The sequence below is a fragment of the Balaenoptera ricei genome, chromosome X (assembly GCF_028023285.1).
Source record: "Balaenoptera ricei isolate mBalRic1 chromosome X, mBalRic1.hap2, whole genome shotgun sequence".
Lineage (NCBI taxonomy): Eukaryota > Metazoa > Chordata > Mammalia > Artiodactyla > Balaenopteridae > Balaenoptera > Balaenoptera ricei.
Window position 1 is genome coordinate 117,057,239 of NC_082660.1, and position 16,094 is coordinate 117,073,332.

The 16,094-nt window shown below is 38.4% G+C and overlaps 2 protein-coding genes across 2 annotated transcripts in view; one reads left to right on the plus strand and one right to left on the minus strand.

Moving 5' to 3' along the window:
* The window catches only part of IGSF1 (immunoglobulin superfamily member 1), a 444,083-nt gene that overhangs the window by 241,000 nt on the left and 186,989 nt on the right, over positions 1–16,094 (minus strand). The window lies entirely within an intron of this gene.
* LOC132357189 (olfactory receptor 13H1-like) lies at positions 10,169–11,094 on the plus strand. Its single transcript, XM_059910471.1, is given in 3 exon segments — positions 10,169–10,456; positions 10,458–10,780; positions 10,782–11,094. Coding segments are annotated over 3 exon segments (924 nt in total).

The window sequence follows — 16,094 nt, forward strand, 5'->3', positions numbered from 1 at the left end:
CCAACCCAAAAATGTGTAGAAGACCTAAATAGACATTTCTCCAAAGAAGACATATAGATGGCCAAGAAGCACATGAAAAGCTGCTCAACACCACTAATTATTAGAGAAATGCAAATCAAAACTACAATGAGTTATCACCTCACACCAGTTAGAATGGGCATCATCAGAAAATCTACAAACAACAAATGCTGGAGAGGGTGCAGAGAAAAGGGAACCCTCTTGCACTGTTGGTGGGAATGTAAATTGATACAGCCACTATGGAGAACAGTATGGAGGTTCCTTAAAAAACTAAAAATAGAATTATCATATGATCCAGCAATCCCACTACTGGACATATACCCCAAGAAAACCATAATTCTAAAAGACACATGCACCCCAACGTTCATTGCAGCACTATTTACAATAGCCAGGTCATGGAAGCAACCTAAATGCCCACCGACAGACGAATGGATAAAGAAGATGTGGTACATATATACAATGGAATATTACTCAGCCATAAAATGGAACGAAATTGAGTCATTTGTTGAGACGTGGATGGATCTAGAGACTGTCATACAGAGTGAAGTAAGTCAGAAAGAGAAAAACAAATATCGTATATTAACGCGTGTATGTGGAACCTAGAAAAATGGTACAGATGAACCGGTTTGCAGGGCAGAAGTTGAGACACAGATGTAGAGGACAAACGTATGGACACCAAGGGGGGAAAACCGAGGTGGGGTGGGGATGTTGGTGTGCTGAATTGGTGATTGGGATTGACATGTATACACTGATGTGTATAAAATTGATGACTATTAAGAACCTGCAGTATAAACAAACAAACAAAAAACAAAAAAGAATTTCCATAATACTAATTGCCTTTTGTTAAGTGTTTCTTATGTTCTAGGCACATTGCTTATCACTTTCCATATAAACTGTTTTATCTCCTTAAGCCCATTTCTTAATCTACAAAATTATTATGTGTTTCATAGGTCTATTGTAAAGGTAAATGAGCTAATTTATATATCTATGGATATATATCCCCCCCCAAAAAAACAGATAAGGCACACTGTATTCTACCTGAAATTTAGACCTAATCCTGAGATCTATAGGCTTGTTCTGATGCTATTTAAACCCTTAAAATAATTCCATGGATTTGCATATTTCTTTATCTTCAAGTGTCTTTCATACTCAGTATATAATTTGGTTCTTACAATGCCCATATGCAGTACTTAGAGTGGGGATTATTGTTCACTATTTCACAAACAGGAAGAGGTTAATAGACATACTACAATAATAAGGCAAGTTTGTGACATAGCCAAGACTAGAACCCAGATCTCCCCACAGGGTATTTGCATTTTTTATATTGGGGTCATTTATGATAAAGTCTCATATTCTAAAATTTGTGTCATTTAAATGAGCACATTTGGTACAACTCTCTTGTGTGAAACTCATAAAAAGTTTTTGAAATTAAATCCCACTGCTTGGCTTCTGTTCATACAGAACATTTTTTTCTTGTTTTTAAGCCTTCAAAGTTTCTCCACTCTCATCTTGAGGAAGAGTTCTACATTTTCCCCATTGTTTACAATTAGTATGTCATCATATAGCTGGAAGTTTCAGGTGAAGTTAACTGCCATGTCCGCCAACTTCTTAACAATGCCCAGTGTGGCATCTTTGGGGGTTTGTAAGAAATAATTTTTAATTGCTCAACTTTGAACAATGCACTGAGGCTAATCATGCCTCCTGAGCCTGGACAAACCTCCAGACTCAAAGCTGTTAGAAGCGTTCTGTAAGTTCCTTTATAAACCATTCAAAAGTTAAAACCCTAGACCCTTAGTAGTCACACCATAGCCCTTTTCTTTAATATGTTTCAAATGGAAAATATTTGAATTTGGAGGGAAAGAATGATTTTACAGTATTTAGTCTGAACCACCTCTAGAAGGAGGCATTCATTGATTCATTCTTTATTTCAACAAATATTTATGGGGTACCTGCTGTACCCTAGGCACTGCTGGACCTGGAATAAAGCATTTAATAATCTTACTGCATTTTATATTAATTAGGGTTCCCTTCCTTTATTCTAAACTTACAGCTTATATTGTTACCAATGTATTGTCATAGGCAAGATGGGACATTTGTCTCAAACCTTACTTTATTTTTTCAATCTGGTATTCACAGATATTTTCAAAGTTAATAAGGCAGTGTTGTGGGTTCCCTTTAGTGATCATTCATTAAGGTGTTTTTCTTATATTTCTTCTTTTACTGATTCCTAGTTTTCAAAGGCCAGTTCTTACCTTTGTATTTGACAGCAAGGGCCACATACAGAGACGCACTTGGGTACTGTGCAATTACAGGAAATAAATATTTAGTGTGAATTTTTAAAAAAGAAAAAGACGTGTTCTGTTTGTCTGGGATCAACCTCAAAGAATCACAGGTGGGAAGAACATTTTTCCAATTGAAGATGAGCACATCATATTTCAATGTTAAGACAAATTTCCTTATAAATCTGTTTAAAGACTATTATGAGATATTTGGCTAATCAGTCCTCTCCGGAACCTCATCTCCCTTTTTTTCTGCTAACACATGGTTCAGGTCTACCTCGTAACATAAAGGAAAAGGAGAAGGCAGAATTGTTACTTGCTAAATGAAGATTATAATTTTGTGCATAATTCCAGACAGGTACCCAAGGACTATGATGACAAATTGCTTATACTACAGTTAGCCCTTTGGAAACCACTACACACTCTTTCTTTTGCTCATCCTCTGATTAAGGATCTTTCAAGAGTGCATCAGAAGCAGAGTTACTGAAGAGGTCTTCTACTAGTCACAATCTTTCCGAAACAGAGAAATGTATTCCCACCAGCTTAGTCCCCAACCCCTGCCTCTTTCCCTTTGCCCACAGTAACTCCTGCTGTTCAGCCTTCAAAGGGCTTCATTAGACTGTTAGGATACCTCCCTACACTAAGCTACAGAATCCACAAATATTTCCTTTTTTTACCTTAACCCAGATCTTTCCTGACACCATTTTACTAGGACTTAACATAACTTCCTTAGCTGTCTTCCATATACAGGAAAGATATTTATCACCCACTATCAAAAAAGAATGCTTTGAATAGGAACAGTTTCTCTAGAACCAAGAATGTCATAACTGGAATGGGTCTTAGAAATGTTCTGTACAGTAAAAAAAAAAACAAAAACAAAAACTGAGCCCCAGAAAGTTGAAGTGACTTGCCCAAAGTCAGGCAGCTTGTAAGGTGTCCACTCTCTCGTTAGGTCCTCCCTTTTAACCAATTTGAGAAATGACACATTAAGGATGCATTCAGTGGTTATAAGGCTGACTGAAGTTAAGTACTCTCATAAGAACTCATTCTTTATCCTAAATATTACTGTTTTCTAATTGGCAGGGAAACAAGCTCCAGCTAAAGATAGATGTCTTAATAAAGTGGTAACAATATCATGTCACTCTGAGTTACCCAAAGACCTGGACAAAATCCTGCTCAGTACCAGCTTTGATACATTTGCCCTCAAAGCAAGCATCAAGCAAAAGACCATATGGATAATTTCTGAAAGTCAGTGATCTGGAAGTAATAAATCCTTAGTTTTCTATCCATCTCTGTCTCTAATTAATTGTGTGACCTTTAGTCAATTCACTTCATTGCTTTAGGCTACAATTTTCTCATTTATAAAATATAGGAACCAATTTATGTGAATGTATTTGGAGAAGCAAAAATAGCTAACAATTCTAATATTTATTGAAACTTACGATATGCCAGGCACTCTTACAAGCATATCCATGTATTTACTCATTTCCTATAAAAAGGAAAATTAGGCTCAGATTATTTGGATTACTTGAACAAGGTCACATAGTTAGCAAGCCCCTGGGTACACAGCCGTAACCACTACCACAGACTGCTTCCCACTACCCTATTATCTACTGGCACTACCCTAAAAAGTCCTAAAGAAGTAGAAAAACAAGTATCTGGCTTCTGGTTACCTATGATATAGCTGAAGAATCAGATAACATAGAGAACCATGTAACAAAATAGATAACAAAAGAGCCAAAAACTAGGTTTAGTGTTGAAAGATGGATTAGGTACTATTTTGCTTTCCAAGTTGGTATAACATCAGGATCATTGGTGTAGAAGGAGTAGGGGTGAGCACTCATGGAGCAATGAAGAAAGTAACCAGACTTAAGTGGAGAGAACTTGTTGAGCAGTCGTAGGAGACAGAGGTGGATGTGGGAATCAATAACAAATACCACCAAGTAGCTTGTCTGCATAGCACTTACCACAGGTGCGTATTTATATTCTTGATAGTTTGGTTAATGTCAGTTTTCTCTACCAGACAGTAAGCTCCATGAAAGTGGGAACTGTGCCAGAATTTTTTTTTTTTGCTCCGTTGTATCCTCAATGCAAAGCACATTGCCTAACACACAGTGGGTACTCATTAAGTATTTGTAGAATAAATATATTAATGTGTAAATGCGCAAACAAATGAATGTTAAATGATAGATGAGGAACTGCCACAGTTGGCCTCGCATGTCAGATGAAGGAATACAAACTTGATACAGTTGAAAAAAAGCTCCCATGGAAGCTCTTTGAGCAGGCTGGGGTGGTGGAAGTGGGAATGGAAAGGCAAACATAAGGGCTATTTCAACGTGGGAATCAATAACACATGCACTCTCTGTTGTGCACTCTCTATCCCAGCTGTCCCCTGATAGACATTTCTCTACCAGCTGCAGGCTCTGTCACGACACCAATTTAATACTGAAAGAATGTGAAGAGACTATGGACCAAAATAAAAAAGAATTATTTCTTAGTTCTCTGGAAAGCCCAACAGTGGTATACAGAAGTCTCATGGTCTCAAAAGTCTCCTTTCTCTTTCTTTATTTGTTTTCCCTACACAAAATACTACTTTTTTTTCAAAGAGCTCTGGTTTGGCAAAATTTAATTGCCTGTTTGGGATGAGGTCCCTGAAGCTCTCACAAGCTAATTATTTCTTTCTGCTGAAGACCAGAAACTTTGAACTGTACTCGTGAGATAAATGGTCTGGTAGCACTTTGGAACTTCAAGTTATTTAAGTTACTGAGCAGCTCATCAACTTTCTCCCTGCATCTGGAATTGAATCTGGAAGAGAATCAGACCCCAGACATCATAAGTATGCTGATGATGTAGGATTTATAGATTTAGTTCAGAGCAAAGTATGCTCCCAGAGATAGAGCTCTGGTGACAGCTTCCGGGTAAACATATATCGATGGATTCTTAACCTAGACCAAGAGAAGGGGAGGAACGGCACAATTTCTAAAAACCAAACTGCTCAATGAAAGGCAGGTTCTGGTAGTTATATTTTCTGGTTAAGTGAGGGGTAACCAAACAGCTTTGCGCTTCAACTCCAGTTTAATGCTTTTGAAGTGCCTGAGTCTATTGTCCAGCCTTAGTGGGTAGAGTAACTGTCATTAGATCTTTTTGCTGACCGAGGGATGCTCAGGACCTTGGAGTCTTCAGGTTGTACACTTTCACACTCTGGCACTGAAAATAGGTAGTGGAGAAAGAGTAGGAAACTGGGTAGGGTATACACAGATCCCAGGACACTTCCTTGAAATCATCCAATTTAGTTTAAAGCCCTGGCTGCAGCATGTTTTATTATCATTTCCCTCTTTTTAAAGAAAGTGCCAATTTGGTTTAATTGTGTTCCAGTTCATCAAGATAAGATAATAGATAGATAAATATTGCCAAGAGGCAAAAGATGTCTAATCTAGCAGGTCGAAAATTGAAATAACCTAAGGGTCTTGATGCAAAGTATTCAAATGACCTCAATCGTCCTTGCTATAACTTTTCTAGGGAAGATAGAACAAAGATGTACATGAGTCAAAGGTCAGTGAAAGAAATGTTTGCCTAAGAAATTAAATAATTTAATCAGATACCATCACCAAGGGTTGCACATTAAAGTTTCTGGCAATTGTAATTTGCTCTAATCAAAAAAATATTTTTTTTCTTCAGAGGTTTCCAGGCCTTTGAGAGTTTGAGAAGCTGGGAAGGCTTTTGAAATCTCACCAGGAGAGTTTGCACGGAGATCGTCATGTTCCAAACCTGACAACTGTTGGAAACTTGATATTTTCAGCAGTCTCATTCTGCTCCACCTACTGGTACTTGAGAGGAACCTCCAATGGTAAGTCAGTAACAGGAAAATGCTCCAGTTTCTTTCATTCCCCCTCCCACTTTTTTTTTAACCTCTAACCATTTATCAGACATGGGCGACCTCCAGGAAGGCAAGAGGGCAGCTGTTAGTTGAAAGAAAAGTTAGGCTATATAAATAATTGCAGGCAACAAGACTAAGATGGGAAACATTCTAAGCCCAGTTTTCCAGGAATCTTTTAACGATAATTTTAGGATGAGACAATCAGCACTGCCTTGGAGAGCAGGGCCCAGACTAAATGATAAATAAGTCCCTCAGTTTAGATGCTGAGTAGCCTTTAAGTGTGAAAGGGAAGTTGTCATCAATTTTAATTCCATAGGTTCAGACACAGTACTAATGGAGGCAAGGTCATGGGTTTGATCCCAATCTCTATCAGTAAGCTTAACACCATTAAAAACAAGTCTTCCCGCAACCATAGACCGATCACCAATTTTTAATCAAATCGCTCATCAATTTATTCAACTAGGCTCATGAAAGACTGAGAGATAGACTCTATAAACAATACCTCAATACTGGAGAAATAAAATACATCCTGCTGGTCATTAAGAATTATAGGTTCATATAAGGAGGGAAAACATTTATTTATCAATATTTAACAGCAAAATCAGTGTGCTTTATAGAGTTCTAGGAGCAACAGAGACTTTTAAATGGCATAATAATCAGCCATCTACTTCTATGCAAAACCAGTTCATCCTCCCATCTGCAGCTTGTCCATCACCTTTTTAGATATTCTACTGTGAATGGCCAATATATAGGTAATTGGGAGTTAAACATAGACCACAAAGAAGTTTAAGGTATGATTGTACTAATTTAAAATATAACAGGCTTCAGCGCATTGTTTCATATAGCCATGTGACTCTCATCTTTCTGCATTTTCCCTCTGTGGAAATGATTATCTCATTAGGTCTCTCAAGATCTGAGGACACCCCTGTGAAGGCAGGTTATTATCTTCTCCCTCCCTTACATGTGTTTGACACTTCACAAGTGGCATACACTTTCACTTCCATGAATTTACCATTCTCATGTACTTAGCCTGTCTGAGAGGCTGAACAAAGTAGAGAACTAGACACAGGGACAGATTACTTGGACTCCAGGACAGGGAAGTGGGAGAATTGTAGAATCTTCTTTGCTAAAGACTTTTAAGGACAAGCCAGTCTCCCATTTCAAAGATGGTTAGAGAAACTTCATCCCTTAGTAAACCCTTTCTGTAGCCCACATGAATTTCCAACAATGGAGGAAAATGTAGTAGATTCCTCATATTCTGAGGTGTGTTAAGTTTTGTTTTGTCTTCCTTTTAATTGAGGGAAATCAGAGAATCCTAGCATGTTAGAGCTAGAAGGGCTCTTAGAGATCACTTAGTTTAACTAGATTGCAAATAAAAATCTAAGCCAATGAGGGGAAGAAACTTACCCAGAGAAATAGCCAGTGAGTAGCAGAAGCTTCAAGGAAGGGATTAGAAGAAAAGGGAGAGTTAATCTCATGAAGGAGCACATACACATTAGGAGGTGCTTGCCATATAAACAGCAATATCTAGGGAAGAGGCAGATGGAAAAAGCGAGGCAGTCTTTCAATGTGGAAAAGCTAAAGAGTTCCATTCACACATTCATTCAGCAAATAATTCTTAAGCACCTTCCATGCACCAGGCACCATTCTAGGTTTTGGGCATACAGCAGTGACTTCACTGAGTATGCATTCTAGTTGAGAGAAACAATCAATAAACATAATTAATAGATAAAATATACAAGATGCTAGAAATAATAATTCTAAAGAGAATTGGAAAGGGGAACATAAAATGCCAGGGGCTAGAGATGAGCTTTTAGACAGGGTGGCCAAAGAAGAACTGACTAAAAAATGCATTGTGAGTAAAGACCTGAGAGAAGTGAGAAGGTAAGCCATACAAGGATCTTGGTTTCAGAAATATGGAGCAGCAAGATCAAAGAGATCAAAGGCTCTGAGAAAGGGATGTGCCATGAGTGTTTAAGGAACAGTGAAGAGGCCAGTGTGACTAGAACAAAGTGAGCAAGGAAAAGAGTAGTAGGAACAGAGGTCAGAGAGGTAAAGGGGAGGCAAACCATGTAGTGCCTGATAGGTCATAGTAAGGAGGTTGGTGTTTAATTAGGTTGAAATGAGAAGCTATTGAAATTTTTTAATGGAAGAGTAACCTGACCTGACTTACAATATAACTGAATCATTTGAACTGAATGGAGGCAAAGCCAGAAACAGGGAAACCAATAAGGAAGTTATTGACAAAATCCAGGTGAATAATGACAATGACTTGGAATAAAGGATGGCAGTGCAGGTGGCAAGAGGAGTAGTTAGATTCTGAATAATATCTGTAACAGCCCAGGACTTTATACGTTCATTTATTCATTCGATATCAGTTCCTTATGATGCCCCAGGCACTGTTCTAGATACTAGGGATAAGCCAGTAAACAAAGCAGACAAGGTTCTGTTCTCAATAAATTTACATTCGAGTGGGAGACAAGTAATCGAGTGATACAGGAGTCCCCAACCCCTGGGCTGTGGACCGGTACCGGTCTGCCGGCCTGCTAGGAACCGGGCCACAGGGCAGGAGGTGAGCGGCCGGCGAGCAAGTGAAGCTTCATTTGCGGCTCCCCATTGCTCCCCATCGCTCGAATTACCGCCTGAACCTTCGCTCGCATTACTGCCTGAACCATCCCCCCGCACACCCCGCCCCGTCCGTGGAAAAACTGTCTTCCAGGAAACCGGTCCCTGGTGTCAAAAAGGTTGGGGACCGCTGAAGTAATAAACAATCAAATCATTAATGTAGTTTCAAATATTGGAATGTGCTATAGGGAAAATTAAGCAGCGTGAGGGAAAAGAGAGTGATGAGGGTGAGAAGAGAGTGACTTTTCAGGTAGGCTGTTTACTCCTTACCACTCATACTTTTAGAAACATCACATTAGATTTTCACATTGCTAACTGGGGCTCAGCAATCACAACACGGAAAACACCAGAGAACCTGGAATTGTAACTCCAACCACAGACATTAGCAGAGGGTTTTCATAGACATTAAGGGTTCCATGACATACTATATTTACATAATATCAGTTCAGATCAAAGAAATACTTGGGGACTTCCCTGGTGGTAGTAGTTAAGAATCCGCCTGCCAGTGCAGGTGACATGGGTTCGATCCCTGCTCCAGGAAGATCCCACATGCTGCAGAGCAACTAAGCCTGTGCGCCACAACTACTGAGCCTGTGCTCTAGAGCCCGTGTGCCACAACTACTGAAGCCCACGTGCCTAGAGCCTGTGCTCTGCAACAAGAGAAGCCACCGCAATGAGAAGCTCGCACACCACAATGAGGAGTAGCCCCCGCTAGCCACAACTAGAGAAAGCCCGCGCATAGCAATGAAGACCCAACGCAGCCAAAACTAAATAAATTTATAAAAAAAAAAAAAGAAATACTTGGCAGGACTCTAGGACAAGCACCGTGGTAGATACTAGCACAATGGGAAAATGGAGGTATGAACAATCTAGGAGTGACAGACAGACACAAGAATAGGCAATATTTTAGCTAAGACTATCAGAAGGTACCCTCTTGGTGGAGATTAGTAACTCAAGCTGAAAGAAGTTCAACCATCTCTATGAATCAGATTTGTCTTGGAAAATGGAGAACAAGTGAGAGAAGCAGGAAGATGCCCTCCTTTTCCTCTCTTCTTACTTGGAAAAAAAATGATACTAAAAAGTATCTGGCAAAAGTGGGTTGCAGAACTTTTCATATAACCATTTCAAAAGGATGGGGAATTTGCTGTTTTCCATGGGAGGGAGTAGATTTTTAGCTTTGCCTCTGTTTCCATTATAGATATCTCATTTGTATTCTTATATCTTTTGAAGAGGACAACGAGAATGATCCTGTACACCCTAGTTACTTCCAACTTTCTCATACCATCCCTCCATCTTTATTCTCATTCTTTCAGGTAAAATTAGGCAACTACATTGGCACCCATCCAATGAATAGTGGCAAGTGGGAAGAATGGCCATGGACAATGCTACAGCAGTATTTGAGTTTCTTCTTATTGGAATCTCTAACTTTCCTGAATGGAGAGTCACATTTTTCACATTGGTGCTGATAACTTACCTCAGAACATTATTGGGGAATGGACTTATCATCTTTCTTATCCACATTGACCCCCACCTCCACACTCCAATGTACTTCTTCCTTAGTAACCTGTCTTTCTTAGACCTTTGCTATGGAACAGTCTCCATGCCCCAGGCCTTGGTGCATTGTTTCTCTACCCATCCCTACCTCTCTTACCCACAACTGTTTGACCCAAATAAGTGTCTCCTTGGTCTTGGCCACAGCAGAGTGCCTCCTGCTGGCTGTCATGGCCTACGATCATGTGGTTGCTATCAGCAATCCCCTGTGCTATTCTGTGGTCATGAATGGCTCAGTGTGTGTTTGGCTGGCTGCTACCTCATGGGGGGCATCATTTGTGCTCACTGCCATGCTCATCTTATCCCTGCAAGTTCATTTCTGTGGGGCTAATGTCATCAACCATTTTGTCTGTGAAATTCTCTCCTTTCTTAAGCTGGCTTGTTCTGATACCAGCCTCAATGAGCTTATGATCTTCATCACAAGTATTTTCCCTGCTCCTACCCTTTGGGTTTGTTCTCCTCTCCTATGTCCGAATTGCCACTGCTGTTCTAAGGCTTCGCTCAGCCCAGGGTAGGCTCAAGGCCTTTTCTACCTGTGGTTCTCATTTGAGTGTGGTGGCAATCTTCTATGGGGCAGCCATTTCCATGTGTATGAAACCACAGTCCAAGTCATCCCCTGACAAGGACAAGTTTATCTCAGTGTTTTATGGGGCTTTGACACCCATGCTGAACCCCCTAATATATAGCCTGAGGAATAAGGATGTTAAAGGGGCAATGAGGAAAGTTATGGCAAAAAGGGCATAAGCCTTTTTTGCTTCTAAACTTCTAAAATAACATTCAGCTACATCTTCACTGACGGAAAAAACTGTTTAAAAGTCTGACTTTACCCTTGGTAGAGTAGTAGGTGATCATTATATGAGAAGCTTCAGGAAGTGCTCCCACCCCAAAGTATTATTCTTACTGAGACTTGAATTTCCATTACAGGCATTTTTTTTTTACTCTTTCTTTACATATAACACATTAGTGGTCGGTCACCCATTAAGTTACTCAACTTCAGGTAAATAAATTTATCAGAACCATTTCCTCACTGACAGAAGAGACCTAAGCAGCAAGAGAATCTCCTATGACTGTTAGCAGGAGGCAAGGCATAACCGAAATTGGAAAATAGGACAAAGAATGGTGTAATAAAAAGCCAGAAGACAAATGTCAGAAATTTTACAACTTTACTGAAGGCAAACCCTGTTGTGAAATCACAATCCCTTACTCTACTTAACCTCAGAATCATGAGAAAATTTTATCATAGACATTTCCTACATTAGTGTAGAGTGTTTCATTTTTTTCTTTTTCTTTTTCTAAACTTCTTGCAAATATATTATTTCATTCTGTATTCCTAATATCTCTGTAAAATTGGTAAGAAAAGTCACCATAATCCACCCCTCATGTTAACAATGAGAAAAAAAAATAGAATGAGTAAATCACTTATCAAAATAGCATAATTTTCAAGTAAATGCAACATTCATTCAAATTCCATCTATTATACATTTTTTAAAATTATGGTATTGTCAGCCACTGAAACCATGTTTTAATATCAAGAAATAAAAAATATTCAGAAAAAAATCCAAGTGATTTAAATCTTTGATTTATTCATTCAACAAATATTAACTTTCCACTTTCAACCAGGGACTAGGTACTAGGTGCCAGGGCAAGTTTCATACATTATGCAAAACATTTCAAATTAACATTGTGAAATAAAGTTAAATTGGTGAAATCAATAACATTTTACAGGAAAAAACAATAGAGCCTTCAGGTAGAGAGAAATTCAGAAATTAGGAGAAATATTCAGAGTACTCATTTTAATGACCCTGCTTTTGGGGGGAGAAATATTCTACTCTTTATTACAGCTCTCTATTTGCAGCTTAAAATGAGAATCATATTTTTGTTAATGGTGCCCCTACTACAAAATGGTAGCTCTGTCACTATATGCTTTGTCTCTTTATTGACTTGTTGGTACAGGCACAGCCTATAGACAGAGTGACATAGTGGAGTTTGGAGATCGGGTTGCAGAATTGATTCTGCTACTAACTAGCTGTGTGACCTTAGTTATAACACTCTTTGGCCCTCAGATTTGCTCATCAATATAATAGTAAGGTTGTGTTTTGTTACCCAAGGATCTCTCTAGTCCTAACATTCTGCATCTAGGGGTTATATAGATTTTCTTTATTTTCTTAAAAAAATAGAATAATATCATCAATTTACTCTGCAACTTGCTTTTTCCACTTGACAATATATCATGGACATTCCGCAAGATCAATATATATAGATCTATCTGCCTGACTTTAAATGTTAGCTTTGACTGAAAAAGTAGACACACATAGCAGCTAGTTAACATAGCTATGGCCCTTCCAGAACTAACATTCTGTTTCTAGGCATCTAAACTCCAAAGACAATCTAATTCAACATTGATAGTAATTCATTTTAAATATAAAAATGAACTCTATGAGGGTGCTGTGGAATGAAATCAATTCTTGAGTGTTGAAAACTGCTAAGGTTGACTATCACTTCTCCACCTGATCACTCACAGGCATTGTGAGAAGCATTCCACTGTGCACCTCATCCTAGGCAGCTGGGTAGTGAAGCTTACTTTGCTTCACCCTGGAAAGCAAATAAAGACTGGTTTGAAACTAAGACAGTTCTGTTAGAAATTGAGGAGAAAGTTTGCAAACTGAAAAATAGTTTCCAAGTGATATTTTCCAATAGGGATTTAAGAAAAAGACGCCATACCCCATTCACAAGATTTGGGATTTCACTTGAGGAAAGGCAGTGAAGTATAACTATTTAGAGCACAGGCCCTGGAGCCAAACTTTTTGGATTCAGACTTTCATTCTACCACTTTTATTTCAAGTTACTCTCTCTGCTTTGATCTCTTCACCTAAGGGAGCTAATAGTACTTGTAACACTAACTGTAGTGTTCAGAGTTTGATCATGTAGACACAACCACTCTAGTTATATCAGGCAGGAAGGAATTTAATAAACAGAATTAGAGGCCTATGAAGCCTTTGGAAGGGCTGTGAGAGAGAAGGTAAAGGAATATTGCCAACAACCTCAGACAGTTGCAGGAATCACAGGAATCTTGGGAAGTTTTAGGGATATTATGTAGGAAACTGTTACCAATGATGTCACTGAAGTAGATATTTCACAGAAGAATGCTCAGAAGCCATTTAAATCTCTGTTTACAAAGTTTACACACTTTTACAATACAGGTGAGAGCTAAAAAGGATATGTTGAAGGTGACTTCATAGCTTGGTTATAAGAACTGTATGACTCAATTCATGTAAAGCACTTAGAAAAGTGCCTGGCCTATAGTTAGAGAACAATAAACGTTAGCTGTCATTGTGAAGTCTGGATCACGTGAGCCTAAGACGCCACAAATTGAAATGCCTACTTGCTTCTTAAATAGTGCATTCCAAGGTTGCTCTCTCACCCATGCATTCAAGCATCTGTACATATATCATTCAATTAATATGCATTTATTAACTACCTACTATAAAGCCGGTACTGTGGTATTGCCAGAGATGCGGTGGTCAAATAAAAGCATATTTGATCCTTCCCCTCAAAGAATTCACTGTCTAGGCGGGAAGAAAGATGTGTACGCAAGCAACATTACTATGTGAATTTATATCTTCCTAGTTCTTAAGATTATAAAGCACTTTATACACTTTACAGTTTATCTTATTCTTGAACATATATTACCTCATATCATCTTCTAAATAATTTAATGAGATAAGCAAACAGATATTGTTATTAATATTATAAAACTGACATTAAGAGGTGATAAAAAGATGTAGAGAGACTGTGATATTATCAAGGTCAACAGTTAGTGATATGACTGGGAAGAGAATACAATTCTCCTAGAATTATGGTGGTGGTAATTTCTCATTGTATACACATATCAAATCATTATGGTGTACACCTGAAACTAATATAATGTTATGTGTCAATTATACCTCAATAAAAAATTAATTTAATTTAATTTAATTTAAAAAAATACAATTCTCCTGATGCCTAGATGCTCTTTCTGATGGGAGCCTGATGGGTTCAGGGAGTCTTTGAAAAAAAAAGTAGGAAGAAGGTAAGATTGTTGCTGAACAGAGAAAGGAAAGAACACTATGTTTTCAGATTGTCTAGCTAAAACATCTGACCCTGACACTTATTGGCTATATGACCTTGGGCAACTTCCTGCCTCAGTTTCCTCATCTATAACAGGAAGACAATCATAGGACTGACCTCATAAGGTTGTTAAGAGGATTAAATCATTTGATTTAATATAAAATGCTGAGAACTATGGCTGGGACATAGTAAGCCCTCAATAAGCATTAACTTATTTTATCATTGGTATTATACAGTTATTATTACTAATACTGGTCTCAATTGACTCAAAAGTAGTTGGTGTTCATCTCACTGGGTGCCTTCTCTCCTCTTTTTTCCCCCGCTAGTAATATGCATAGCAAATGTTTCTGATTAACTGTGAGAGCAGGTCAAACACTTTTTTAGTACAACATCACGATGGAGTGAGAAAAGCACATGATTAGGCGTCAGGATGTCTGGATTCTAGTCTGGGTTCTGCCATTAATGAGCTATGAAACTCTGGGCGAATCACTTAATTCTCTGGACTGAATCTGTCAAACAGGGAAAAATATATTCTTTAACCTACCTCAGAAGGGTTGGAAGATCAAATGAGATCATAGATGTTAGATGTTAAAAAGTTAAAAGCACGTTACAAATGCTACATGATGGTATTTTCATTATCCTCAGAATTAGCCTCTACATCTTCTCCTCACTTACCCTTAATGACCACTCACTCACTGAATCTTATTGTTTCTTGCTCTGAAATGTCTTCGAAATCCATCCCTTCTCTGTCCTCAATGCATCTGTCCTAGTCCACAGCTTACTCAACCCATACCAGGATGACTGTAATAAGCTCCTATTTTTCCCTAGTCCAATCTCTCTCTAAACTAGCCATCCAATCAACTTCTCCAGAATGATTTTCTGAAGCGAAAATCTCATCATGTTAAACCTTCTTCTACAATTCCCCTCCAAGATTAGAAACTTGCAGTGGCTCCCTATTGCCTACAGGATACGCCAACATTAATTGAGGACCCTGCTAACCTCTTTATCCTCCTTCTCTACCTCATCTCCACAGACCCCGTGCTCCAGGAAAACAATACTTTTTTCTCTACCTTTTATGCGCATATGCCACTGTATACACTGTTCTCTCTGTCTGCAGTGCCCTTCTTGTCTTCCATGCCTGGCAAAACCTCACTCATCCTTCAAGGTCAGATCTAATGTCATGTCTTCAGTGAAGCCTTCCCCAGAGCTCATTCCATTCTGTTTAACCCTGGATAGGTGACTTAATTCCATTTTCTTTCGCTTAATAACATTTTGTTCAACCCTAACTTTAGCTTCTTCCATATTATTTTATAATCAGTTGTTTTGGAGTGTTTATCCCCAATTAGATCATAAGTTTATTGAGAACAAGAAGTTTGTCTCATTCATCTCTGTCTCCCTAGCATAATTCCTGGCACAGAGTACATGCACAATAAGAATTGCTTAAATGAATAGGTGTTAAACCAATACTTCTCAAACTACCTGTGGTAAAATACAGCTGTTTTTTTAAAGTTCCAAGCTGTCGCAGCCTGATATTTTATAAAATACAATGAAAATATTATGGCAATGTCAAATCACTTTAAAAGTTACTGTTTACTCTCAATTCTGTTCTTATGTCATTGCAAACATTTTGAGTAGCA